The 26,229-nt window shown below is 56.2% G+C and overlaps 9 protein-coding genes across 9 annotated transcripts; 4 read left to right on the top strand and 5 right to left on the bottom strand.

The window, feature by feature from the left end:
• Positions 1-164: 164 nt before the first annotated feature.
• On the top strand, positions 165-1,448 carry ACRALDRAFT_1072176 (uncharacterized protein; the record flags this gene model as incomplete). The annotated part of the gene is made up of 1 exon (XM_071017944.1): positions 165-1,448. A coding segment is annotated over one exon (1,284 nt), but the record flags the coding sequence as incomplete, so codon positions are not given.
• Positions 1,449-4,932: 3,484 nt separating this feature from the next.
• On the bottom strand, positions 4,933-6,291 carry ACRALDRAFT_2139603 (uncharacterized protein; the record flags this gene model as incomplete). The annotated part of the gene is made up of 1 exon (XM_071024161.1): positions 4,933-6,291. The coding sequence occupies one exon, from the start codon at positions 6,289-6,291 to the stop codon at positions 4,933-4,935; it is 1,359 nt and encodes a 452-aa protein (XP_070872327.1).
• A 137-nt stretch (positions 6,292-6,428) lies between these two features.
• ACRALDRAFT_2021721 (uncharacterized protein) lies at positions 6,429-10,760 on the top strand (the record flags this gene model as incomplete). The annotated part of the gene is made up of 8 exons (XM_071020069.1): positions 6,429-6,448; positions 6,483-6,508; positions 6,616-6,693; positions 6,722-6,946; positions 7,069-7,139; positions 7,177-7,217; positions 7,254-8,491; positions 8,578-10,760. 8 exons carry the CDS (start codon positions 6,429-6,431, stop codon positions 10,758-10,760), a joined length of 3,882 nt encoding a protein of 1,293 aa, XP_070872326.1.
• Positions 10,761-11,207: 447 nt separating this feature from the next.
• Positions 11,208-11,959, bottom strand: ACRALDRAFT_1072179 (40S ribosomal protein uS11; the record flags this gene model as incomplete). Its single annotated transcript, XM_071017945.1, has 4 exons — positions 11,208-11,359; positions 11,425-11,585; positions 11,720-11,792; positions 11,890-11,959. 4 exons carry the CDS (start codon positions 11,957-11,959, stop codon positions 11,208-11,210), a joined length of 456 nt encoding a protein of 151 aa, XP_070872325.1.
• A 399-nt stretch (positions 11,960-12,358) lies between these two features.
• Positions 12,359-13,932, top strand: ACRALDRAFT_2029164 (60S ribosomal uL30 domain-containing protein; the record flags this gene model as incomplete). Its single annotated transcript, XM_071020575.1, has 5 exons — positions 12,359-12,366; positions 12,841-12,906; positions 12,947-13,058; positions 13,249-13,415; positions 13,473-13,932. 5 exons carry the CDS (start codon positions 12,359-12,361, stop codon positions 13,930-13,932), a joined length of 813 nt encoding a protein of 270 aa, XP_070872324.1.
• A 316-nt stretch (positions 13,933-14,248) lies between these two features.
• Positions 14,249-15,154, bottom strand: ACRALDRAFT_1072181 (uncharacterized protein; the record flags this gene model as incomplete). Its single annotated transcript, XM_071017946.1, has 2 exons — positions 14,249-14,629; positions 14,693-15,154. 2 exons carry the CDS (start codon positions 15,152-15,154, stop codon positions 14,249-14,251), a joined length of 843 nt encoding a protein of 280 aa, XP_070872323.1.
• Positions 15,155-16,120: 966 nt separating this feature from the next.
• On the bottom strand, positions 16,121-17,068 carry ACRALDRAFT_1077582 (uncharacterized protein). Its single transcript, XM_071018659.1, has 2 exons — positions 16,898-17,068; positions 16,121-16,806 (listed from the first exon to the last, which is right to left on the bottom strand). Exons 1-2 carry the CDS (start codon positions 16,970-16,972, stop codon positions 16,612-16,614), a joined length of 270 nt encoding a protein of 89 aa, XP_070872322.1. The 5' UTR covers positions 16,973-17,068; the 3' UTR covers positions 16,121-16,611.
• A 234-nt stretch (positions 17,069-17,302) lies between these two features.
• ACRALDRAFT_1083044 (uncharacterized protein) lies at positions 17,303-21,842 on the top strand (the record flags this gene model as incomplete). The annotated part of the gene is made up of 4 exons (XM_071019395.1): positions 17,303-17,353; positions 17,421-19,534; positions 19,589-20,859; positions 20,915-21,842. The coding sequence occupies 4 exons, from the start codon at positions 17,303-17,305 to the stop codon at positions 21,691-21,693; spliced, it is 4,215 nt and encodes a 1,404-aa protein (XP_070872321.1). The 3' UTR covers positions 21,694-21,842.
• ACRALDRAFT_1083045 (uncharacterized protein) lies at positions 21,830-25,469 on the bottom strand. Its single transcript, XM_071019396.1, has 3 exons — positions 24,889-25,469; positions 24,554-24,815; positions 21,830-24,464 (listed from the first exon to the last, which is right to left on the bottom strand). Exons 1-3 carry the CDS (start codon positions 24,997-24,999, stop codon positions 22,366-22,368), a joined length of 2,472 nt encoding a protein of 823 aa, XP_070872320.1. The 5' UTR covers positions 25,000-25,469; the 3' UTR covers positions 21,830-22,365.
• Positions 25,470-26,229: the final 760 nt, after the last annotated feature.

The raw sequence follows: 26,229 nt of genomic DNA, 5'->3' as shown, positions 1-26,229 counted from the left end.
AAACCGAATTTGAGCTAACCCTCTATACAGATCGGCGAAGCAGTTCCATCCCCGGCCAGTGACGCTCACTCGAGGTCACCCGATCGTCGTCTTGCCGAGCAGGTCCTATTACGGGCAGCCAACAGCATCTTCAGCGATCCAGGTTCTGCAATTCTGTTCTGCCAGCCAAGCGACTCGGACACAACTACAACAGCAAGACGAACGACGCCCCGCGTCCATCGGCGACGACGCAGCTCGAGCGGGCCTTCGGAATTCCGATTCTTTCCACTCAGAGCCCGGCGGCCGTCCAGAGCGGTTCGCTCTGGCGGGACCGATGTTTCGGAGACACGCTGGCGGGCAACTACCGGGTAGGGGACTACAATGTCGGTTACTCGGCACAGGACACGCATCCGGCCGAGCAGAGCCATCAGCAGCACGGTTATGATGCCTCTGGACAACAACAGCAGCAACAGCAACAACAACAACAACAGCATCATCATCACCACCACCACCGGGCGTCGATTCACCACACTGGACCAGAACCACCTGGCGCCCACCAGGCCCACCATCACGCCATGCCGCAACACCACCACCACCACCCTCACCATCACCACCATCAGCAACAACAAGTCATGCTAGACCCTTCCCAGATGGGCCATGCCCGGCACCTGGCGGCCACCTCTCACTACGGTGCGCCGGGGCCTGTAGTCGCACCGCTGTATCCGTCCATGGCCGCCCCGCCGCCAGCTCACGCGCACCCTTCTTCCGGTATGAAGCGTCCCCATCCCGACGAACTCGAACTCTCCATCCCTTCTATGGCGGATCTAGAAGAAAGCGAACTCGAGAGCATGCAGCAAACACCTCTCGAAACCGCCTATGCCGAAGCTGCTGCTGCGCAGTCCGCCGTTCATCCCCCGACACACCACCATCACAGGCTACCAGTCACGAGCCCACCTTCCAAGCTGACCAGACGGGAAGGAGAAGGCGGCGGCGGCGGTGGGGCCCCAAGCGTCGTGGGCCAGCCGGGAATGCCACAGCCAGCACCGAGACCAAGGGGACCCAAGCTCAAATTCACGCCCGAGGACGACCAGCTTTTGATCGATTTGAAGGAAAACAAGAACCTCACCTGGAAACAAATTGCCGACTTTTTCCCGGGGAGGTCTTCAGGGACACTCCAGGTCCGGTACTGCACCAAACTGAAGGCCAAGACCACCCAGTGGACAGACGAAACAGTACGTTCTTCTTGCCTCGTCCCCTGCTTTGCGGCGCCACTGTATGCCTGCGTGCGCATGTGGGTGTGGATCGTGCTGACCTTACACTCTCCGCCGCCTCAGGACGAAAAGCTGCGTGCCGCATTGCACGATTATGAAAACGAAAAGTGGCGCATCGTAGCCAATAAACTCGGAGCCGGATTCACACCAGCGGCCTGCAAGGACCGAGCTCAAGAGCTGTTTGGCTCTCCTTTATAGCAATCAGTGTCCCCTCCAGGGGCTTCGGCGCCTGGGCCTGGGGACACCGACTTCTCACACCAGCTCATGTAATACAGAGGAGCCCATCGCTGGCGAGAACGACTGTCAGTCCTTTTGCGTGGCATATAATCATACGTCAAGAATCCACGGCACTTTTTACACTCTCGTTCGGGAGATACACCGAACGGGGAGAGTCTCTCCCGCCTCAGAAGACTCTGCAACAAAAGAGGCAGGGGACTGATTCATCCCTTGCTTTTCGAAAATCTTCCAAATTCGGCATCACGCTCTTGAGTTACGGAGGGCCGAGTTGTTCTCGTCTTCCAAATACCCCGAAACTTTTCTTTTTCTTTCGTTTCTCCTTTATAAATCTTCCCCCTCGACGATCATGACATAGACAACGGACCTATATACCTGCTTGTTACTCTTACTTTACGACCACATCTTCACTGTACACTTCTTCTAATACCCTTGGTGGGCCATTAATTCCGCCCAGCGTTCGTTTAGCCTCCTCGGGTGCGGCATGCGCAGCGTCGACTAACCGAAATCGAATCGTTGCGGCATCACATTTTAGGGAGAGGAGTTCCTACACACCTCTCAAGGCTTCATTACGAATGGGAACTTCATGTCAGGTGTCTTGGGAACCGGCTACGGGGAGAATAATTTCTGGGCTAAGATAGAATCGGGGACGTGTCGCGGCTTGGTTGCATGCATGGATTTGGAGGACCTTTTGTCTTGATATGTCTTCTGTGCCTTTTGGATTCTCCATCTTCTTTTATTCTTCCCTTCCCTTCTTTTTTAACATCTCCTATGTTTGTTGTTATAATTCTATTTGCTTTGGTCTCTATGTTTTGCATACATGTAATATTGTCTTTCTCGGTAAGCTCCCAGTCCATTGCATTCCTGCGGACTTGGACAACGGCCTGGCGGTGACTCTCCTGGAGCGGACGGTCTCTTTTTTGCGTCGCCATTCGTCGGCCGGGAAGCGATGATCCGCCATGACTTGGTAACACTGGATGACAGCGGTTAAACGCTTTTGGCACGGCACTGGTGACAGCGGCTAAAAGACATTGCACGGCACTGTGTCTTCTAGAGGCACGGGTTCGGCGGTTCAAGGCCAGGGTCGGGATGACGGGTAAGCGGGTAGGAGAAACAACTTCTACAACGTAGGCCTTTCCGAGCCTTGCCCTGGCCGACGGCAAGGGACGTGCTACAAGGTGCGTACAACGTACCTCGGGGGATTCCCTGTCGATGGCTGCCTTGCCCGGTGGACGTGTCTTCATCTCGGGTGGCGGGGCTCACTATAGGCCCCCGGATTCTGATATATGCCTTGCCCCTCAGGGGTTCGCAAAAGGCAACCGCCAAGTGGCTCGACACCCACAATGCGTGCAACCCAAACGAGATACCACCTCGCTGGTCACAGAAGTACTCGACGGTAAGAAATCTAGCGAGCGGTAGGAGTATATACTGGTACACACGTCGTGAGGCGTCGGTCAACGTCTGGAAGGGGAAGTCATTTCAAGGACTAGCCTCTTTAGTAGGGCCGAGAGGGAGAAGTCGGGTTCCCTGCGCATCTCCGGGCCTGAACTAGGGCAGGCTAACAATAGGTGTACCATAGACCTACAGTACTAGCGCTGGCATGGGAGGAAGACGTTTGTGCTAAGAGGGAGGGGAGAGTGGCAGTCCGCAGCACGTCAGGAGACTGCCGGATACTTGGCAACCCAGCCAGGCGCCACCAGTCTCCTTGACAGAGCTAGAGCATAAAGCTCGCGGACGTACATATCCCGTCGGCTCTCGAGTTTGAGGCGGCAGATGTAGGTATGTACGGTGCGTTTCCTACGACAAGCTCGCATTCTTGGCTGTGGGGAAAGACGACAGCCTTCTCTCATGCATGGAAGAGGGAGTTGCCGAAGGACCATGAAGCCTTACGCATATTGCTGCGATGAAATGTTTCATCGACATGGCAGGCCGTTAACGCGGCGGCGAAACGAACGATCTTCATTGCTGGTCCCGGTGCAAAGGGGTGTGCGGAACGGATAAAAAGGGGGAAGACAAGAGCGCACTGACTTTGGCAAGGGACTTTGTGGGAAACAACTGCAGCGGCGGAACCTTGGGAACAGGGGACCGAATGTGGAAAGGGCTCATGGCTCGTTTCGCATTGGAAACGGCTTCTTTGGGAGAGGGTATAGCTAATACGGCAGTTCGTCCGAGATGGCTATCTATGCCATGAGATTGATATCTTTGTCATTTTAAAGAGCGGTGAACACCACCACAGCCCTCCTTACTCTAACCAGGGCAGCCGTGTGCAAGGAGATTACGATAGGCATCCAGCTGCTCTGACGGGCCATGGACGACGTCTCGACGTTATGTTCCTCTACACCTCCGTCAACACCACATTCACCGGAGGGTGGCTATTCGGAGACAGCAGGGCCGCACTCCACGTCGCCAAGGGTCGGAGCATTTCAAATGCAGAGGAAAGGCACGGGCCTGGACGTGCAGCCGTGTAAACGGTACCGTTTTCTGGAGGCGATCATTCCGCAGTAGCCTTTGGGAGGCCGCGTGACTTGGCCGGTTGTAGTCTGTGGATAATAGGCAGTATGACAGTGGCGACCAAGACTTGACTTTGCGGGTCTTCGACGCGGGGTTCCGAGACTGTGATATCCGGCTGTGGAGATGGGACGCTGCCTGTTGCCACCCCGAGTCGAAAGCTTCACGACAGCTTCACTTGGGAGTAGGGGAGAGGGGGTCGACCTTGTCGAGACGTCTAGACGGTTCTTGGATGGGTCTTGAGTAAGGGTTCAGTAAGTCGTGTTTATTCTGGAAGCCACGAGACGAAGGTGCTAGACTGCTAGATGATGAATTTCCCCGCGCAGGCATCGTGGTCCGCGTACCCTCTTGCCTAATGGCCTGGCTGGCTGCCCTCTGGGGCGGTTGACCAGAAGAACGCGAAGCCTGACACGCTCGCGGCAAGCGAGTGCCGGTCTCGAGGGTAATTGTAAGCATGATAATCACGCAGAGGTTCTTACACACAATGGGCTGATGGTCTCCCCACCTAACGAGACTCTTGGCCGTCGTGTCATGGGGGAGGGGAGGGAATGGTTCCTGTGGAGCGGATGTCATGAATAGGGGAGGTGGGCAGACCCCCTATATTCGACGTCTGATAAGAGCCTCTCTGTGCCGATTTGTTGGCCCCAATCAGACGGTTCTCTTTGCCACGCCCCAGTGATTGGCAGTCCTGTCGGTTCCTCGTCTTGGACAAGGGGATGGGGGGGGGGATAGGTTCGCTGGCTGCGGCGGCAACGGTAATTTGATAGATGGGATGAAGAGAGCTAACAAACGCTGTGCTATGCGATGTGTCGGGCGCGTGGTATTGTCTTCCGTACAGCCTGTACGTGGGAAACGAACCGCCTCCCGCGAGACTCGCCTATTCGAGCATACCACTGGCTGAGTAATTGCGTAGTTTCGATCCAAAGGAGATGATGTTCGCCTATGAACTCCCGACTTGGGAAGCTTCCGAGGAAGAGCGCAGAGAAGGAAAATGCTCGAGGATAGATTCCTCGTCGACGACAGTGCGTGATTCGACGAGGGCGATGAGGGTTCTATGATGGCTTACGTCCGCTTGGCCCCCTAACATGGCGGCGGTGTCGAGGAGCCAGCCATTGAAATCCCTGATTTCCGTGGGCTTGTCCGCGCGGATGTCCTGTAGCATCGAGCTTGTATTCTCACGGACCTTGTGTCCGACTTTCAGGACCATCTTCTTCAACTTGGGGTACGAGAACCGGTCCAGGAGCATGTCGCGATCCATCACCTCGTCGCTGCTGCTGGTCCTGTCCCGCCTTTCGCTTCCCATGATGGAATCCGCGCTGGGACTTTGGATAAGTTGCTGTAGCACCGTGCTCGCCTCGAGCAGGAGTTTGTCCACGAGTTTCATGACGGGTCCGTCGGGGCGTTCGAACAAGACGCCGTTCTTGCACCGGAGAATGGCGGTCAACGGGTTGATGACGCAGTTGACCGCCAGTTTCTCGAGCTGTAAGATCCAGAGATCCTCGGTGGGAACGCTCTTTCCGTGGAGTTTGGGCGCCTGCGCGAGTAGGCCAGGGAGGTAGGCGGGAAAGCTGGCATCCACGGACCGGTTCAGCAGCACGGGACCGGTCTTGACTTCGGCAACGGAAGCGTGCTCGCTACGGAAGGGACCCCTCGAAGTGACGCCGTGGGTGGTCACGCAGGCGAGGAAGCTGGGATGCGCGCCCTGCGGGAAGCGGGACGAGGTGTATGCGGCGCCGTAGGGCGGCCAGAGCTTGCATAGCCCGTTCTGGGCGAAGGCGACGGTCGAGGTTGGGCCGAGGTAGCGGCGGAGGCGGTCGACCTGGGGAAGGGCCACGGGGGCCTTGGTCGTGACGAGGAGGTTGGGTATCACGGAGCCTTGGGCGACCTCGGTTGGCGTGCCGGTTGCGGGTTTCTGGTCGGTCCACCACTCGACGTCAAAGTCGGCGGACCTCTCCGCGGCGCCGGTGCTGCCGCTTATAATCTCCAGGCCTGGATTGGCGGCCCAGGACTGGAGGAGGTCTTTCCTATGTACTACGAGAGTGATGGGCGGTCTGTCCGGGAGCTTGGCGAGTGAGGTCGCGAAGAGGATGCCCAGGTTGCCGATGCCGAGGATGTAGATGCGTCGTGTTTCTGGGCTGGAACTTGTTCCCACATGGACCGGCTGGACGGATTTGTTTGAATGCGATTGGGACCTCGTCGAGTCGACATCCTGGGGAAGGTTGGAAGTCGTCCAGGCGTAGAGCGTTGGCGGTGGTGTAACGTCGGCCAGGAGATTTCGAAGCCATGGCGGTTGCTCCATTTGTTGAGTCTTAAATGAGAAGAATCTCCTGCTGAACAGGCGAGTCGAAACACTTGGACCTATCCTATTCAAGATAGGCAACGTGGTGAGAGTCGGCATAGTCGCAGTCATGACATGAAGTAGTTAAAGAGTCACTGATGGGCCGCGGGCGAAGACGGTGAACATCGGCGAGGTTAAGGACACGTGATTAGTCATCACCTTCTCCCCATGAGAGTGGGTGGTTAACGCTATTCATACATTGCATTCTACGAAGTAGTGTACATGATTTCAAATATATTCTAAATTCTGGCCAGACTCCGCTACATGGGAAGCATGGGATTTGAGACTATATATCTTTGATTTCCAGGCTTGATGCAGCAGGTCGTTCTGCCAAGGTAGTCAGTGACCGAAGTTTGGGACTCGGTGAGCCTCGGTCAGGAACTGTGGCGAGTGAAAAGGTCCGATAAATGTTCCGATTGGCTTAACTTGCAGGTTTGGCTGCACCGCCACATTCCGTTTTGCTGGGATGCGTCATCCTTGAGACTGGAAGGCAGCAACGTCTTGTCTTGCCTCTGTATCTTTTTTCCCCCTTCCGGCTTTTGCCTCATCACATCTGAACCTCAACAACCTGCCTATATTCCACAACTAGACGTAAAGGCCCTTCCTTATAATTCAAGTCATGAACCCTCTCCTGCTTAGTTATTGGAAGGAAACTGCACTTCCTTGAAACATGATCTCCTCCTTTGACTCTCCTGATTAATAGATCACAACCACCAATTTGCTTCACTCACATCAAAGCAGGCAAGAACGCGCAAACTAACATCTCTTTCCTTTGGTTGCATATCATATATCTGCCTCAAAGATCCATGGTCCACCCCTTATAAATCACCACCTTTATGCATCAAGCTGTGCGACACTCTTTCGCAACCCATCATGGCTTCGGATGAGTTAATCGAGAATATAGTGGCAGCTGCCGCCACTAGCGATAAGGAGCCGTCAAAAGAAGACAGCGCGCCTCCTCGAGATGATATCGACGAGAACATTGATGAAGAGACGGCCATAAAGAATCTCACCGCCGATGTGCGCGACCAAGATGCCCTGGAGCGTGACATAACGCTCCAAGCTGCCGCAGTCTTACGAGACGAGCAGGACAAGAAAGACCAGGCTCGGATCGAGAAGCTGCAAGCTAGCAAGGCCAAACTCGAGGCACAGCGCGAATCCGAGGAGCGCAAGCTGCAAGGTAACCGGAATATCCCATTTAGAGTGCGGAAAATCCAGGCCGACATAGACAAGCTCGACGACCAAATCAAGGAAATGAATAACGACATTTCCGACTTTCAATCTCGCATGGAAAAACGCCGACTGGAGAGTGCTGCTGCGGAACAGAACCTCGACAGGAACAAGGCTGTTCGGCTACCCGGCGAGAGCCAGCGTGACTACCTCGTCCGGACGGGCAAGATCACCCCTTTCGCTCAGATTGGAGGACCGTCTCGTGCGCGACGTACGGGCGGTAGTACTTCCGGCGCATTCGTCGACACCGAGGAGGGAGAAGGAGGAGGAGAAGATGATGATGAAGAGGCAGAAGCAACAGCCGACCTCGAAATAAGCGAGGCGGATGAACCTAGGTCCCACCAGATCCTGCGCATCCCCGGCTTTGTCGAAGCCTCCGAGGCCGAGAATGCACCCACCACAGCCCAGGCCGAGTGTTCTTTGCGCCCGAGAAAGAAACGCAGGTTGGAGCGGGAAACTGCTTCGTCCGACGAGTTTGAGCCGACTCCCGCCCCGTCGGACGTCTCCGCTACAGGGTCGGCCGCGGAACCGGAACTGGACCTGGACGAGGAATTCGATTCCGATGACCGTACCGTCAAGCGCAAGGGCAAAGGCAAGGCCAAGGCTACACCCGAAGAAGAGCAAAAGCTGGATTTGCGTGGCGTTGACGATGGAAACGAGGCCATGTATCAAACGCGCCTGGAAGATTGGGTCAAGAGACGCAGCCGTGCTCGCCGACAACGCAGAGAAGCGGCGGGCAGAGACGAAGAAGACAGTGAAGGGGAGGAGTGGTTCAAGCCGGCGCCCGACACTGACGATCACCACTTTAATGACCAGCTCAAACTGCCGGGCGATATACACCCGGCTCTCTTTTCTTACCAAAAAACTGGCGTTCAGTGGTTGGCCGAGCTTTACACACAACAAGTCGGCGGTATTGTCGGCGATGAGATGGGTCTGGGTAAAACAGGTAAAGCATCCCCCTTTCTTTCTCTCTTCTGACCGTTTCGTGGCATTGCAACAAGCGCTGACTCCTCGCAGTCCAAGTCATTGCTTTTATTGCGGCATTGCATTACAGCAAGCTACTCACCAAGCCCGTGATTGTTGTCTGCCCGGCCACCGTCTTGCGCCAATGGGTCGACGAGTTCCACAGATGGTGGCCACCCCTCCGTGTTTCCATCTTGCATTCGTCCGGCAGTGGCCTGCTGAATGTGAGGCGCGAGGATGCCGACGATGTCAGTAGGTCCGTCAAGTCGGGCAATCGCCGCCTGGGTGCTGCGAGAAAGATCGTCGACCGTGTGCAGAGAGATGGGCATGTCCTGCTCACCACCTACAGTGGCCTTCATACATACGCCGATGAATTGGTCGACATCGAGTGGGCCTACGCCGTTCTCGACGAAGGCCACAAGATTCGCAACCCCAATGCGGAGATCACCATCACCTGCAAAATGCTCAACACGCCCAACCGCATCATCCTCTCCGGCACGCCTATTCAGAACAACCTCTCCGAACTCTGGTCACTCTTCGACTTTATCTATCCCATGCGACTGGGCACGCTGGTGGATTTCAGGGAGCGCTTCGAGAATCCCATCCGCCACGGAAGCTATATGAATGCCACGAACCTCGAGATCATCGCCGCCGAAAAGTGCGCCGAGACTCTGAAACAGACGGTTGGTCAATATCTTCTCCAACGACTCAAGATTGACGTCGCCGCCGATCTCCCGGAGAAGACGGAGCAGGTGCTCTTCTGCAAGCTCACAGAGCCCCAGACCCAGGCGTATCAGCTCTTCCTCCGCTCCGACGACTGCATGGCCGTCATGGATGGAAGACGGAACCAATTATACGGCATTGACGTGCTTCGGAAGATTTGCAACCATCCCGACCTCCTGGATTTGCGTCTCCGGACCAGGCCAGGATACGACTGGGGGAATCCAAAGAAATCCGGCAAGATGCAGGTCGTGCAAGGGTTGCTTCATCTCTGGAAGCGGTTCGGCCATCGGACGCTGCTATTCTCTCAGAGCAAGCTGATGCTCAACGTGCTCGAATCGTTCATCGGGAAGATGGACGGCATCAACCATCTCCGTATGGACGGGGAAACCCCCGTTCATCAGCGACAGGCCCTCATCGATCGATTCAACGCAGACCCAAGCATACACATCTTCCTCTTGACCACGAGGACCGGTGGACTGGGCGTCAACCTGACCGGCGCGGACCGAATCATCATCTTCGACCCCGACTGGAATCCATCCACGGACATGCAGGCCCGTGAGAGGGCGTGGCGACTCGGGCAGACGAAACCCGTGGCCATCTACCGGCTCGTGACCTCGGGTACCATCGAGGAAAAGATGTACCATCGCCAGATCTTCAAGCAATACATGACAGACAAGGTCCTCAAAGACCCGAAGCAGCGGACCTCCTTCAATCTCACCGACCTGTTCGACCTGTTCTCTCTCGGGAACAGCAGGGACAACAGCGGCCAAGACGACCGCAGCAAGCTGTTCCGAGGAGCCGAGGTCACGTTCAGGTCCCGCGAAGAACCACAGCGGAAGAACGACGACCCCAACAACAGCCCCGTGCCGGATGCCTCCCACGCTGATGGGACCAGAACCCATCGTTCCGGTAGCGACGAAACGGGGGACGTTGAGAAGATCGCCGCCGTCGCGGGTCTACAGACGTACGACGACAAGCACGCCCACGAGGAGAAGCGAATGATCGAGGGCATCTTCGCCCGCTCCGTCGACACCGCCTACGAGCACGAGAAGATTGTCAACGGCAAGAGGAAGGTCCAGGCCGACCTCTCCATCATCACCGAAGACGCCAACAGGATCGCCGCCAGGGCCCGCGCCCATCTACGCCAGGCCGAGGCAGACGCCCGCCGCAACCCCGTCGGCACCGTCACCTGGACCGGCGAAGTCGGCGAGGCCGGCAGGCGCGAGCCCCGCCGCCCCCGCGGTCCCGTCTCCGTGGCCGTTTCGTCGAGCCGGCCCCCGCGCCCGGACCTGGCGCCCATCAAGCCGCCCGACTTTAAACGGATGATTACGCAGTACATCAAGAGGGAACGCGGCAGGGCCACCACGCAGAAATTGATCAACCGTTTTGACGTCTACTGCACGACGGAGGCCAGGAAGGCCGAGTTTAAGGAGGCGCTGAGCGCCGTGGCGCAGATTGACAACTCGGGAGGATATGGTAGGGGCGTCTGGACGTTGAAGCCGTCTGCCGACTAGAGATGGGTTCATTGGAAGAGGATTCAGGGGTTATACCGTTGACCTACACGCTCATGATACGCCCTTGATACCAGACATCTCAACTTGCACTTCACATGGCAACGGAAAGATCAGTGATTCATGTTCTCAAATCTCACATTCCCCGAGCGCAAAACCGACTCGTTTTCGTATCGTGAAGTTCGGAATCAGGAGCTGCTCTTCAGTTCAGGCCATTTCTGGCGATTTCTATTCTGTTTACTTAAGCTACTGCAGAGCAGCGAGCGTAAACATGGAGACCAGGCGTTTAACAAAGGTAAGGAATGTAAAGCCGTTCTCCTCGTAATTGTGCCCGACGCCAACCCATTGAGACCAGACCAGATTCTCGAGGCCAGCTCCTGTCCGCTCCAGCCCACACGCATAACTCCCACGCGCCATAATCGGTACGTAGAACGTAAAAGTATGGGTTGCTCAGAGACGACGACCACGGCGACCACCCTTCCGGCGGGTGGAGTCGGAGGGAGTGGGGGTGACGTCCTCGATGCGGCCGATCTTCATGCCGGCACGGGCGAGGGCGCGGAGGGCAGACTGGGCGCCGGGACCGGGGGTCTTGGTGCCGTTACCTGGCGCGGAGGTTTAGCAGCAGTCCTCGGTAGGACGGGGGAGCAGAAAAGAGAAAAAGACTCACCGCCAGTAGCGCGGATCTTGATGTGCAGGGCAGTAATGCCGAGTTCCTTGCAGCGGACAGCGACGTCCTGGGCAGCCAACATGGCAGCGTAGGGAGACGATTCGTCACGGTCGGCCTTGACCTTCATGCCACCAGTGACACGGCAGATGGTCTCACGGCCACTGTAAAGCAAGCAGAATGTCAGCCTCCTCCGATTTTGTCCAAGAGATTGCGACCGGATGGGAAAACAGGCGGCCATCTCCGATCGGCGCAGTGTTCCCTAACTTGTCGCGAATTATTCACGGGAGAGACTAACGTAAGATCGGTAACGTGGACGAAGGTGTCGTTGAACGAGGCGAAGATGCGGGCGACACCGAAGACGAGTTCACCTAAAGTTGGCGGGGTATTTTGTCAGCCGGGGCGGTCATCTAGCAGAACCCGTGCGCTTTCGAAAGTGCGCGAGGCGGTTGGTGAGAATGGACATACCCTCGCGGACCTGGGGTCCCAGGGAGACATTCTCCTGAGGAGCGCGGGTAACGGTCTTCTTGGGAGGCATCGTGGGCGGTTGTTGATGCGATTCTGGCTTGGTGATGATCGGTGTAAAAGTCCAAAACCCACGAATATCCACAAGGACGATTGAGTGGGAATTTTGCCCTACAAACCGGAAGCGGTGTGAAGGGGCAGAATTGTATTGGGGATAGCGCACAGGGGGGGAACCCTAACCGACCTCGTTATTTTTCTTTTCCTTTTTTTTTTCCAGGAAGAATATTGGGGTAAAATCAAAATTAAAATTGGTTTTTTTGTGGGTGTGGCCCCACCCATCTCGACTTACCGAAGTATCCCCAACTCCGTATCTTGCGAAATTTCTCTTCTCCTTTCTTTCTCTCTTGACGACCTTTCTCACGACCAATCCATCTCGACAACCACCGGACACCTCGCCCAACCATCGTCCAAAATGGCCCCGTATGTTCCTCGACCCCCTTGATGCCCTTCTTTCTCGCATCCCGGTTCCGATGAATGCAGATTGTCGTGGTCCTCTCAACTGGAGACTGAGTCTTTTCGCTCTGGCCGCAAGGTTATGGTGAAGCTCGGCAGCCAGCTCGATCGTTCCCGGGCTACTCCCTCCAATGCTACATGCTTGTCACAGAGCTTGTGCTTGGAGAGATGTAGCCTGGGGTGTTGGGGATGAAGATTTACCTCTTCGCCCTGAAATTCATTGCCGCTTGGTCGAAGGCCTTTTGATTTGAGCCGAAATGCTCTGAAATTGAAGGGTCTAAGTGTCCAGCTGGCTCATTTTCTCGAACTCTTTCACAGTTTTCGAGGTTTTGTCGGATGAGTGGACTTGTTCCTGTGGATGGCATCTGTTCTCCTTCATGGCGAACAGTTGCCAACTTGAACACGCTCACCGATTAAATTCGTATCTTGGATTCGAGTTAGCCAACGTGAGAATGCCGCGCTACAGCTGCAGTTCTCGCACCGGCGCTCTGCTACATACTGCTTGCGGTATGTCGGACTACGTACTAATCTGATGCTGGCGGTACAGTACCGTTCCCACCAAGCAGGACATCCTCGTCCCTGAGACGCTCCTCAAGAAGCGCAAGAGCCAGGAGAAGGCTCGCGCCGAGCGCAACGCCGCCAACGAGGAGAAGAAGGCCGTAAGTTTATTCCACGCCATTCGTCCTACGCATTTTACATGATGGATACCATACCTATCGACTAGACACAAGGTGTCGATGCTGTTGATTAACAATTATCATCTTCTTTCGGGTCTGATTTGTTTTGCGGATTCACCACCTCATCTCTCGCAACGCTGGTTTTGTCTCCCACTGACATGACTGGTTCTAGGCCAACAAGGAGAAGCGCGAGATCCTCTTCAAGCGTGCCGAGAAGTACGTCCAGGAGTACCGTGAGGCAGAGCGCGAGAAGATCCGTCTCGCCCGCGTTGCCCGTGACAATGACTCTGCCTACGTCCCCGCTGAGGCCAACCTGATCTTCCTCATCCGCATCAAGGGGTAAGTGTTCTCTGCGCCGTCCTACCTGTACCAGACTAGGTAGCTAACACCTTGCAGTATCAACCGGATCCCCCCCAAGCCCCGCAAGATCCTCCAGCTCCTCCGTCTCCTCCAGATCAACAACGCTGTCTTCATCCGGGCCACCAAGGCTACCACCGAGATGATCAAGGTTGTCGAGCCCTGGGTTGCCTACGGCTACCCCAACCTCAAGTCGGTCAAGGAGCTCATCTACAAGCGTGGTTATGGCAAGGTCAACAAGCAGCGCATCCCCCTCACCGACAACGCCATCATCGAGGAGAACCTCGGCAAGTACGGCATCATCTGCATGGAGGATCTCATCCACGAGATCTACACCGTCGGCCCCAACTTCAAGCAGGCGTCCAACTTCCTGTGGCCGTTCAAGCTCAGCAACCCCACTGGTGGCTTCCGCACCCGCAAGTTCAAGCACTTCGTTGAGGGTGGCGATGTCGGCAACCGTGAGGACAAGATCAACGCCCTCATCCGCCAGATGAACTAAGGATACGAAGTAAAAAAAGGGGAGCGTGTTCCACTTGGGTTCGGTGTCTGGTTGGCTTGGGCTTTAGTAGGACGAACGAAGCAAATACCATTTGGGGATTTTCATGATGCATGGTCGCATGGCGTTTTTATATGATGACAAGGAAACGGGCTGTCTGTGAATTCGATCATTCAATGACCTTCATCTTGGTTCCCCGTCTCTTCGTCCCGTGTCTGCTTCCCATGTACATGATGGTCTTGCTGTTCCATTAATGAAGTAGTATTGCTTCTATTCCGAGCGAAGACTAATGTGAACATATATGATACACTTGAGGCCGTTATAGCTTAATATCGAAGCTTGTCCCACAACCGCACGCGCTCGTGGCATGGGGGTTGTCCGTAATCTTGAACTCCGACCCTATCAACTCGATGGTAAAGTCCACCTTGCTGTCCTTGAGCAGCTCCAGCGACGGCTGGTCGAGCACAACCTTGGGTGCACCCGGAGTCGGGGTCTTCGGGGCGGAATCTTGCTCCGCGTCAGGAACGTACTGGAAGACGCTGTCGTCTTCCCTCACGACGGAGGCCCAGTCGGGACTCTCGGCATCGGGGAGGGTGGTCAAGCTCATGGTGTACTGGAAGCCGTGGCACCCGCCGCTCTCGACCTGGATGCGGAGGGCGAGGTGCGGGTTTGCGTCCTTTTCCATGATTTGGGAGAGGCGCTGTGGATTGTCAGCTAGGGTCACGCTACGATACACCAAGAAAATGACTGGTGAACACCGTACCTTGCCCGCCCTGTCCGTGATGTCCAGGTGCATGATCTTCCCGTCCTCGTCTTCCTGTGGATTGTAGACGCATGACGTATGGCCCAACGGCGCCGTCGAGGCGAATGTTCGTCGCTGCGATGCCGTGGCGAAGCTTCCCCTGGTCCGCTGCGCATGTGATGACCATGGGGTACGTGAAGCGAGCAGTCTGGGGTGTGTAACGACAATCGGCGCCGGAGCGCGAGGTACCGAGGACTGGGAAGAGGTAGAGACAGAGGCGGAGGAGGTAGAAGTGGTGTATGGCGCCCGTCCTCTCGGCCGAGGGGATGAGGAGTGGTTAGTCCATCGCGGCACGAGGAGGTCGAGGATCGGGAGGCTCGTCGTCGGGTTTGTGGGCAGGGAAATGGGGTGTCTGTTTGTGTTGGCGAGTTGCACGAAGAGGCGCGCGGATGAGGGAGCCTTTACGCAGCGTAAGGATGGCATGTTTGCGGTTCCATGCGGTGGTAGTTGAGGGCTGGATGGGGGTTCAGAAGAGCAAGATGAGAAAATCGACAGGTGATGTAAGGCCTGTCGGCCAATCCCGGTCGGCGTCGGTGTTGGAGTGGCGGCTCGGATCGGGTGGTTAAAGGAGATTAGTCATCCATTTTCTGGACCGTCCAATGGAACCGCAGTGATTTCAATGCCTCGACCGAAGCAAGTTGACGGTCTCTGTCTACAGTGACGAGACCAAACTATCGAGAAAGTGTACTTACAACTCCACGCCAATAGGCAGGCGTAGGGAGGTACATTTGCTCGACATTTGTGTCGACTTACTGTACCCTTTTGTGATCCGCTGGCTGCTCACGATCCAAGCTTACCTCGAATGGCTGGTTCTGTTATCTGACTGAGAGCTTTCCAGTTACAGATGTGATGTAGGTAGTTGATGGCGAATATCGGCCGATAATGGGTTTCTGTACCAGTGCATGTCGTGATGATGGTCTTCAACGCAACCTGCCCGGATAACAACGAGACGCCGTACTCTGTCAACTGGAGCAAGTGATCAGTATTCGACGCCGTTTACGAAGTAAATATGCCGCTTTTACTTTCAATTGAACGAGATTTCGCGGGTGATTGGAATGCTTGAGGTTCGCAGAGCATATCAATTACGATCGGTGTCTAGGTAGCTTGGGTTATTTGACAGGAGACTCAGGCCGTGCCTAACCAGTATATCCCACTTGAATCTCGTCCAGCCTATATTATGGCTCATTCAATCCCATTCCTCATCAGCTATGGTTACTGTGTGGCGGTGGTCTACTGCTCAACCCGATAACATCGCGTCATGTCTTCGTCTCCATGGGTGCCTAGCTCCTCTGGCAACTTTCTAATCATCGTATATGGGAAATCCAGTGGGTGGTGCGAATGAATGGGCTTCAAGACTTAGCTATGAGCTGAATCTGAGCATCAACACACAACATAACCATTCAGTATCGATTGATCCTCAGAATGTAAAGAATATTATCCATGTCGAGTTCCATGTATGAACGCTTCACAGGGCAATTGGATAGATGAATCCCAGCCAGCGCTTCCTCTGACGTAGACACTTCCCACTGCAGCGGGTCCTCCATATTGGGTTGTCTGAGCCGACAATCACGGTATCGGGCGTTCCATCACGCTCGTCAGGGCGAACGACGGCAGGTAATCAAAATGGCAAACAAAGAAAATCTATTCTGGCATTCATCTCTTCCCTAATTTAATATTGCACCGTCCCAATCCCATCCCCCAGCTGGCCTTTAGCGGCCGTAGCGGGCTTCCGTACTGAACTTTTGTTGGCTCCGACGGGCGTGTGTTTGGTATACAAGGCGTCATCACGAAAAGGCCTTCTCTTCGTCAAGGGATAGGTGTAGGTCGTGACGCAGCGTTCCCCACCTCTGCAGAGAAGACGTGGTATTCGAAACGCTCGATTAAGACTGGTTCTTCAGGTCCCGGGCCGCCTGCTTCAGGCTCCAGTTGCACTCCTCATACGCCCGTCCCGCTCCGAACCCGGTACCGACAAAGGCGGGCCATGCCCTCCGCTTGAACAGCAGGACTGAGAAGACGACGCCGAATCCGAGGCCGAGGGAAGACTTGACGATGAGGTTCGAGAGGCAGCGGTCCCACTATTGGAAAGCGTTCTGTTAGCTGGTCCTGGTCCATTGGGCCTCGTTTGAACAGAGGGTGTGGGCGTGGGAGGATTCGACGTCATGGTACCTTCTCGTTGAGAAGTGCCTCACTGACAGGCCGCGAGACGGCGCTCTGGCGAGAAGGAACAGCGGTGTCAGTCATGGTTCTGGTGCTGCCTGATTGATCGTCAGTGCCAATTGGTTTGGGCGGCGTATTTGGTGGCTCACAATGGCGACACGATTTCCACGGCGATTTGTGATGCTTGGAGGACGAACTCGATGTTGTTTTCGGCCGGAGTCGGGAAATCGTTATCTGCATCACCCGAAGGCGGTCAGCGGATAAGGTGACTGTTTTGGGTTAAGTGGGGCGGCAGAATCCCCGATTTTCTTTTTTTGGAGCTGCTTCTCGCGGGGAGCTTCGAAAGACCAACAAAATCCACTACAAAATAGAGAGAAGACCAAAAAAGAACAACTGTATCTGGCATCCGCAGTCATGGACACGACCATGATGGATGTGGATGGCGAGGACACACATGGCGGTACAGTGAGTGTTCAATGCCTCCTCTTATGCCCTTGATGTCCGTCGTGTGCTGATCGTCCATCGAACGCAGCCTCGCCAAAGAGACCTCATCAGGACCATTCGCGCCCTTGACCAGACAGGACCGGGAGACAAAGGCCAGCACATCGAGAGTATATGGACTCTCTTGACATCCATTGGTTCTAGCAGCTACTTTGCCGCCGAGGAAAGCGTGCTACGATGGCTACTCAAATCTACGAAGCCGAACAACGAGGCTGCCGAGACCCTACGCCGGTTCCCCCTGACGTGGCGCATCCTGGGTTGCACATTCCAACGGATCCCGCTGTTCTCTCTGGCCAAGTCACTTGCTGATCGCAAGTTTATGGCCATTCTGCAACAGACCCTCGTGGCCGCCGCCAAGCCCAGCAACAAGGACAGTTCCCGGACCCCCAAGTCGAGCAAGCGGAAACGAACACCCACCTACACGTTCCAACTCGACAGCCTGAAGAGTCAAGAAGGCTGCGTTGCCACCGGCGAAGCTATACTCGACGCGGTCCGGGTGCTGCTGGACAGACTCGATCACACATCGTCTCTCGACTTGAACGACAAGGTGGGGGCGGAACATATCAAGGCCCTGTTCTCCCAACCCGCGAGCGAGATGGTGACATACCTCGCGCCTGTGCTGACCCTGTGCGGCCTTTCGACAACGAGCGACCTTGACTTGGCAGAGTCCCAGGCGTCGTGGATCCAGACCCTAGCAACCATGTGGAATCTCCGGCTGCAGGGCCATACCGATGCCCTCGAAGCGGCCATGTTCCTCTCGCGCCCTGGGCTCGGACTCTTAGGAAAACTGCTCGGCCTCGCACAGGATGCGGATCTGTCGCTGGATGACCGTGTCAAGGCCGCATGGGCCGAACAGCTGGAGTCGTTCATGCACCGCAACCTCATGCTACCCGCCAAGACGGCCTTCTTGAACTGGCGCGACCTCGAGATTCCGACGAGTGCCGTCGACGTCTCCAAAGCCATCGCCGCCGTCTCCGTCCCGGTTTTTTTCCGCTTGGCAACGAGGGCTCCACGCATCTACGGTGGGTTGATCGCATCCAAGGCCGAGGGGGAATGGACAGAGGAGGCCTTCAAGTTGGCGTATCGGCGGTTGAGAAAGCTCGAGCCACCCAGCCTCAAGTCCTCCCTTCTAAGGACACTACTTCAGGATGCCATCTCGACCCGCTCTCAGATTCGTCTCGAAGACCTGCGGTCCATCTGCGATGAGCATGCTCTCAGTCACGACGCCACGGACTGGCAGCTTCTCTCGCTCATCGCGCAATGCGACCCAGACGCCTTTCTCTTGACGGACAAGGGGGAACGCCTCTTTGATACGGCTTCAGAGCGACTTTCGCAAGATCGCACCACCAGCGTAGGAGGCCAGGCCGAACAAGACGCCGCAAAGGAGTTCCTAGACGCCATCATTGGCGGTTTCGAGAAGGCCCGCGACGTGCCGGGTTTCCTCAGGAGATGGTACACGCAGCTGTCCAAGTGCGACCGCTCACTGATTTCGCAGCCGGATAGACGACCTGTTTGGTTTACGGATGCGGTCCATCGAAATCCTCGTCTCAGCCACCTCATTGAGACGTCGTCCATGACGCCCAAACAGTTGCTGAACGTTCTGCAATGGGTCGACGAGCAGGGGGATGTGCTTCCCGGGGATGTGCTTCCCGAAGCCAGATTGGTTTTCTTGGATACCATCGCATCATCCATCACCGATGAAGACACTTCTGACATTGTCGGACCGAAGATTTTTGATCTCGTCGAGACTGTATGGTCGTCGGCGCAATTACAGGGCGACCTCCGATCTTTGCGATGGCCCATCTTGGCAAAGACCGTATCGTGGGCCGACTTTGAAAGCGCAACTAAGATGCAGACGCTCATTCGTCCCGAGCTGGAAAAGGTGTTGTCGAAAAGCGAGCTCGACGACCCCGACACGTTTCGAGCGTTTCAATGCGCGACCACAATCTGGCTGTCGTCTTACCCAGACGGTCCCAACGAAGCCAGCCTCTCAGACCTGCTTGCTTCGTTCTCGGAGCGTCTGGCAGAACACGTCCAAAAAGTCGACCCCGACTCTCCAGAAGGTTCATGGGATCCCACAAACACACAGGCACAGACGCAGCGACAAAAGTTGGAGTTTGACGATTCTCAGCCCACGGCGGCATCGTATGTGGATTTCTCCCTGGGGGTGGCGTCTCGGCTGTTACCACTGTTGTCTAGAAAGTCCTCGTCCCTCCCGACATTCCTGCAGCGCATCCTCGCCGTTCCGCAAGGCCATGACGCCTCGTCTTCCTCTAGTGAGCGCTTGACCAGTGCACTCAACGCCGTCTTCACCAACGAAAACAACTACCACGAGGCGGGGTTTATCGGCAAAGTCGTGGACTATGTTGTCGGCACGATGGAATTCCAGTCGAAATCGGCTACCTGGGACGATGCGCGACCCAAGGCTGCTCTGAGGTCGCTGAGCAGTGTGCCAGATGAACTGCTCTCGAGGCCGCAGAGGGAGCGCATCATGGAAATACTACGCGGGCAGACGCGCAAGATCAAAGGGAAGACTTTGGTGTCGCCGTCGACTTGGGCGTTGGTCCTGGGCCTTATGGCCAAGGTTATGCGACGACCGACCTTCTACTCCGGCATGGCGTTCAAACACCTCACCGCGCTTGCGAGCACTGTCGCATCGTCTGTTTCACAGTCTCACTCCGACCAGACCCTAGGAATGGGCCGGCTCATTCACGACGTCTCCCTTGCGACGTTGCGGCAGATGAACGACCACTTTGACGAATGGGGCGTGGACTACTTTACGAAAGCAAAGAAGTACATCTTCGACGCGGACGATGACGAGTCGCAGAACGCTCTCCGTCTTCCCATCTTCAAAGCACTCGTCTCGGTGGTGTCTTCGTCGTCACACTTTACGGGAGACGAAGCCCCGTTCACCCCGGAGGCGGTTCAGTCACGGCTAGCTCAGCTGGTCAAGCGGCCTCTCGACGACTATGCTAAGAACTGGCGGTCTCTCGACGGTAAGGAGGGAAGCTCGCGGATCAACGACCTTCTCCTTGCCATTGACGCCGCCGAGGCTTTGACCCCGGAACTGCTCCAGAAGACCATCAAACCCAAGACTACAGCAGAGTTGGAGGTGGCCAGTCAACAAAGCATCTCGAGGGGACACCTCAGAGGCTGGAGGCTCCGGACGTTCTTGATCAAGAATTTCCCTGACACTCTCGGTCAACCCCGGCCGACGGATTTGGACAAGTTGTTCTCCCTTGGCCGGGAGAAGAATGGTGACGATGTTACTGACGACGGCGAGGTGCCTGATCCCATCGAGGCGACCAATCCTTGCGAGATTCTCGATGCTTGCGTCGACGCCATCGTTGCGAACCTCGACCACGCTCAGAGACTGGAGTATATCGACAAGTTGATTGGGGAGATACGCACCGTACCTGTGGCGGATGGCCATCTTCTAGGGATTCGCCGTATCGTCGGCCAGATGAACGGTAAACTATGCTCTTCGTTGCCCCGGTACAAGACAAGACTGACCTGAGAACATAGATGACCCCAAATCTTCCAACACCTCGACCGCCTTCGATCTTGCCACAGCGCATAGCAGGCTGGCGAAGTACCTCCTAGAGACAAAGACCCCGAGAGAGTTCACCCGGTGCGCCGAGGTATTGCACTCCTTACTCGACACCAAGGCGGCCTCCATGACCCAGTGGAACGTCGAAACGACCATGAGCGCCATCTCCATCGTGACCGCCGACCAGGCAACCGTCCACGCGAGCTCCTCGGCCGCCGTCTTCACCAGCCTCTGCAAGCTCGCCAGCATCGTCATCAGGAGACACCGCCTGCGCCTCGACGACCACTACCACATCCTCCTCACCGCGCTGGAGTCTCTCCTGCGCACCCTGGCGCGCAACACGGCCCGCCGCTCCAGGGGAGACAGCAGCAGCAACAGCAACGACAGCTCGCTCCTCAACGCGAAACACGCAGCCATGTACACGCGCCTGGTGACTCTCGTGACCGAACCCTCTGCCGCATCCGTGTCGCGAGCGCAGTACGTAGGCGCGCTGGATTCCGCAACGGACGCGGCGAAGCGCGTCGCGGGGCGGCACATGTATCTCTTGCTGGTGCAGTACGTCAAGTTGCAGCTCGAGGTGGATATCCCGCGCGACGTGCAAGAGGCGCTGGAGCCGGGGATGCATAGCATCTTCGATGTGACGCCGCCGCCGGTGAGGAAGATCTTGAACGATGCCATGGATGCGAGTGGACGGGCCATCTTGAGAGAGATGTTTAAGCGGTATACACAGTTTGGGAAGTGGAGTGGCGTGTAGACCGGGCATTGGTAGCAAGCAGGACAGTGAGAGCGACACAGAGAACATATAGTGATAGCATGGACGCTGTCGAGTGCGAATGATACCCCTTTCTCGGCGAAACACCTCAGACAGCCCACGACAATACACATTGAACGAACAAGATCACCATTTTATTTCCTTTCCCTCGAAAAGTGAAAAACAATCGATGCAGTACAGTCTCGGGGGTATCAAACACGACATCCCCATCCTGTCACCACGGAGCTGGTGGGAGGTTTCCAGGTCCCAAATCAGTTCTCCGTTCCCCTTTCTCCTGTAACCCGAACGCCAGAGTCCCTCGATGGCCTCGAGCTCTCACTCCACCCGCTTCCCATTCCATTCCCTTTCGCTCTTCCCTCGAATACAATAACACCGGAAGACAAAGGAAGAAACAACAGGGGGAGTCTCGCCCAAGCGTCAGCGCAATATGAACAGAAAAAGAAACGAAACAAAAGACCAGGTCCGGCGGCGTTGGTATCACCGGTAGGCAGAGAGGACGAGGCAGTGGCAACTCCATAAAGCAGGCCTGCCGCCTCGGCGATGATAGTACAGTGAAAAAAAGAAAAAGAAAGAGTCCGTCTTGACGTGAGGGGACATGATTAATCGTCACACAAAAAGAAAACCAGCGTAATCGTCATCGGGAGTACGTCCCAATCAATACGCATCCTCGTCGGTCCACTCACTCCCCTTGGAGACGACCCTGTTCCCGTCGTCGTCAATGTAGACATGCCCCGGCGGCAGCATCGGGGGGATCCCGCGCATCCTCTTAGTCTGGCTGGCGGTAGGCCGGAACCCAGCCTCCAGCTCCGGCTCGGGCTCCATCCGCTTCCCCCGCGCCGCCCGCACCTTGGCGTAGTACGTGTCCGACACGTCCGCCTCGGGCTCGCTGTTGTCGTCGTACGTCTCCCAGTTCTCCGACCCCGTGACGTTGCTGGACCCGTGCGACGAGTTGGAGATTTGCCGTGGCGGCGGCGGCGGCGCTTGCGGGTAGGATGAGGGTTTCGATGACATGGTTGCCACCTGGCGTAGTGTCGGGGCTTGCTGCTGTTGTGGGTACTGCTGGTGGTACGGCTGATGGTACTGCTGCTGCTGGTGATGGTGATGTTGGGATGCGTAGTCGTGCTGCGAGTACGACTGAGACAGCGCCGAGTTGGACCGTACCTGGCGCGGCGGCGGTGGCGCTGGCGGATCCTCGTAGACGTCCTCCAATTCGGTCTGCCGCACGATATTGCTGCCCCCGAGTCCCATGGAATTATAGTACGGGTCCACGGGCGTCTCGAGTTCGGGAACGGGCACCAGATCCCGCATCTTGGGCGGCGGTGCGCGCATCGGTGCGCCGTTGCGCATGGTGGTCCCGTTTCTGGTCCCTGTCGCTGTACCGGTTCCGGTCCCGTTAGGCCTGTTGTTCTCTCTGCTCTCTGCCCGTGTCTGGGGTCGCTGGCGCGGCCGCTCGGGCGAGTTGTTTCCGTTCTTCAAGTTGGAAAGGGGAACGCGAGCCGGTATCCTAGACGGGCTTCCCTTGGTATTGGTGCGGGTAGTCGGTGCTGCTGCCGACGCACTCTTGCCCTTCGCCGTTGACGCTGCTGTGGAGGTGGGTGTTTTCGCACCCGCCCTCGCCGCGGCGGCCCTGTTGGTGCTGTTGGCGCTGTTGGCACGGCTGGGGGGACCTGCCGACCTGGCACCTCCCCTCGTGACTGAACCCGGCGCGCCGGCTGGGGTCTTGGACCGGGGCCCACCGGCGGTTTTGAGCTCGTCCGCCTCAATGACGTCGAGGTACCTCTCGCCGTGCACGAGGAACGGCCGTCCGTACTCGTCCTCCCAGGTCTGCAGGTGCCTTTTCAGCTCGGCAGCAATCTTGGGGAGTTCCTTTGCGATCCTCTTCCGCAGCTTCTCCTCTCGGAGGAGCTTGCCGGGATCGCGCTTCTCGCCCTTTTGGCCGCGCATCATGAGGCGCGAGGCGTCCTGGCTGGAGGCGGCGAGCTCGTCGCGGTCGTGGGTGAGGCTGCGGTGCCTCTCGACGAGGGCGAGGGCCGGGGCGCGCTGCTCCCTCAGGGCCTCGAGGCGGGCGATTTCCCTCTCGTGGGCCTCGAGGAGGGCGTCGCTGTAGACGTCAGAGAAAGCCGGGGTGAACTCGAGCATCTCGTCTTCCGAGAGGAACAAGGCGTCCCACAGTTCCTGGAGCATGCACCGGGCGTCTTCGACGAAGAGGTGGAGGTTCTCTCGTTTAAGCTCGTTCAGCCTCGCCAGCTCGTCTTCGAATTCGTTGATCTGGCGGATACCGCAGCCGCGGTTAGCGTTGAGGAAAGCCTTGCGCTCCGAGGCGTCCACGTTGAGTTTCTCCCACAGGGCCTCGACGGAGGTTTTCAGGTCCTTCAGGCGTCTTTCGCGGGCTTTCTTTTCCTCGGCCAACCGGTCATGCTTGGCGCGCAGCCGCGCAATGTCTTCCTCGTGCAGGCCGAGCTGCTCCGGGGCGTCGCGGTAGTACTTGACGATGGCGCCGTCGGTTTGGGCCTGCGGGGTGCCCAGCTCGGCCCACAGCTGGATGATGTGCTCGCACAGGGCTTGGACGGTGGCCACCCTGCGGGCGTACTCTTCGTAGACTCGGGTGAACTCGTGGTCGAGCTTGTCGACGTAGGTGGGCGACAGGTCGAAGGTCGGGGGTATGGATTGGTTAGGGCCGGTGGGAGGAAGGGCGATCTTGACAAAGGTGGGCTCGAGGTGTGACGAGTACGACTCGAGGGCTTCTACGAGTTCTGTTGAATTGTCAGCAACAAAGACAAACCAATCTCAAGTTCTGTTGGAGGAGTGGAATGTGATTGGGAAACGAATCAGGTAGACGCACTCTTTACTTGCTCGAAGCGCTCCTTGTGCAGTCTGCCGATTTGGATGTGCCTCTCCTTGAGCAGCTGGAGGCAACGCGTAAGAGGGTAGGTGATTTGCAGGTCATCGTCTTCGGAGGTGCGGCGGGTACGAGAGTCGTCGAGAGAGACTTCCATTTGGCGGATGGTGGTGATCAGTTTTTGGGCTTCGGCCATCATCTCCTCCTTCTCGGCCGTGACCAGACGGACCTGGTCGTTGAGGGCCTTGGACAGAGCATCGAATAGCTGCATGAAGTGGTTAGCCAGTCAAACCCATGGCATGATAAGCAATGTATAGAACCAAAGACGAGTCTCTCACCTCTGATTCCCTGGCGTCGCGGTCATGATTAGGGACTCCAATGTCGTCGAACAGACCATGCAACTGGCCGATGATGGAGTTGACCTGTTGGGACAGGTAACCAGCGTCCATGGCTAGACGCTTTAGAAAACAGTAGTGTGGAGAGGATGAAGAATTCCAGTGGAGGAAGCGAGAGTCGAGAATGTGAGAGTGAGAATAAACAGGATGACGCGTAGCAAAGACGTGGCAATGGCGTCTCCTAGTAGTGGTATAGGTGGTCGTTTGATGCTTGTTGTTTCTTCACGCGCAGATGCACCGAGATGCGCAGGGCGCCGATGGAGTTTTCTACCATGCACCGGCTTCGAGAGGGTCACCGTGACGTTCTTAGGACGAAGTGCATGTCATGCAGGCGACGGAAGAGCTAGAGCCAAGAGATGGACGAGCGTTGGTGGAGGAATCTCGCGATAGTATCGTGGGGTTGATGAGAAAGAGAGGCCGAATTGTCTGACTGGAATGGAACGCAAGACATGTCAGATCTGACAGGAAGGAAGTAGTAAGAGACGAGAGGGGTGCATGGATAGGAAAGTGTGCAGTTGCAGCGCGTAGGCAATGTATGTGTGAAGGAGGAGTGCATAGTTTATGCCATGTTTTGGACGGGGCTGATGGGTCCGGCTTTGCATGTGGCGTCTCCAGGGCAACGACCCCGAGTGGGGTATCCACTTCGCTACGCCTGGACGGTTGGGGTGATTTTACTGGCTGTGGGGGTTGTTTGTTTCAGCCCAGCGCTTACCCCGCGCCGACTGTTAGCGTGATTAGCCACATTTGATGTACTTCTCTAGCCACAGCCGTCCTGCACATAACAGTGGGTCGGCCTTTACCGCAAGGTCCCGTTCACAAACATATACGAAGTACTTTTGTGTTACTGCTCGGTCCACCGATTCGTATTTTCTTTTTCTTTTCTTTTCTTTTTTCCGTTCTTTTTTGTTTTTTCTATTTTCTTTTCTTTTCTTTTCTCCATTTTCCGTCTATTATCGTCGGCTTCGAATCGAACTTACTTGCTCCCACGGAATACCACCCGGCTCCGTTCACTTGCTCTATGCACGTCAATGTCATATCCGTCTGCACATGCAGGTCATGTAGCCTACACTTGAACTTGCAGCTTTTTAATCTCTCTAATGCAGTGCTCTGGGTCTCCCGGCATTGACTTGGAGACGATGAGATGGAGTTGTTAGCAGGAGGTGCTGTGGTTGGTGGATTGCGATAAGATACGATAAGATAAGGAGATAAGATACCATTCTCACCTCACCTCACCGATGCTTCCATCATCAATATCACACGACGTCATCGTGTGTCTTCCATGTC

The sequence above is a fragment of the Sodiomyces alcalophilus genome (genome assembly GCF_042370955.1).
Source record: "Sodiomyces alcalophilus JCM 7366 unplaced genomic scaffold ACRALscaffold_7, whole genome shotgun sequence".
Lineage (NCBI taxonomy): Eukaryota > Fungi > Ascomycota > Sordariomycetes > Glomerellales > Plectosphaerellaceae > Sodiomyces > Sodiomyces alcalophilus.
This window is presented reverse-complemented; position numbering and strand designations above follow the sequence as displayed.

What these genes read in the sequence shown, in the direction of transcription:
- ACRALDRAFT_1077582 (XM_071018659.1), bottom strand. Translation starts at nt 16,972, where the DNA reads ATGACTGACACCGCTGTTCCTTCTCGCCAGAGCGCCGTCTCGCGGCCT. An exon ending in AGGCACTTCTCAACGAGAAG is followed by an intron (nt 16,807 to 16,897) that starts GTACCATGACGT and finishes GCTTTCCAATAG; the next exon opens with TGGGACCGCTGCCTCTCGAA.
- ACRALDRAFT_1083045 (XM_071019396.1), bottom strand. Translation starts at nt 24,999, where the DNA reads ATGGACGCTGGTTACCTGTCCCAACAGGTCAACTCCATCATCGGCCAG. An exon ending in GCGACGCCAGGGAATCAGAG is followed by an intron (nt 24,816 to 24,888) that starts GTGAGAGACTCG and finishes CACTTCATGCAG; the next exon opens with CTATTCGATGCTCTGTCCAA. An exon ending in GCGCTTCGAGCAAGTAAAGA is followed by an intron (nt 24,465 to 24,553) that starts GTGCGTCTACCT and finishes ACAATTCAACAG; the next exon opens with AACTCGTAGAAGCCCTCGAG.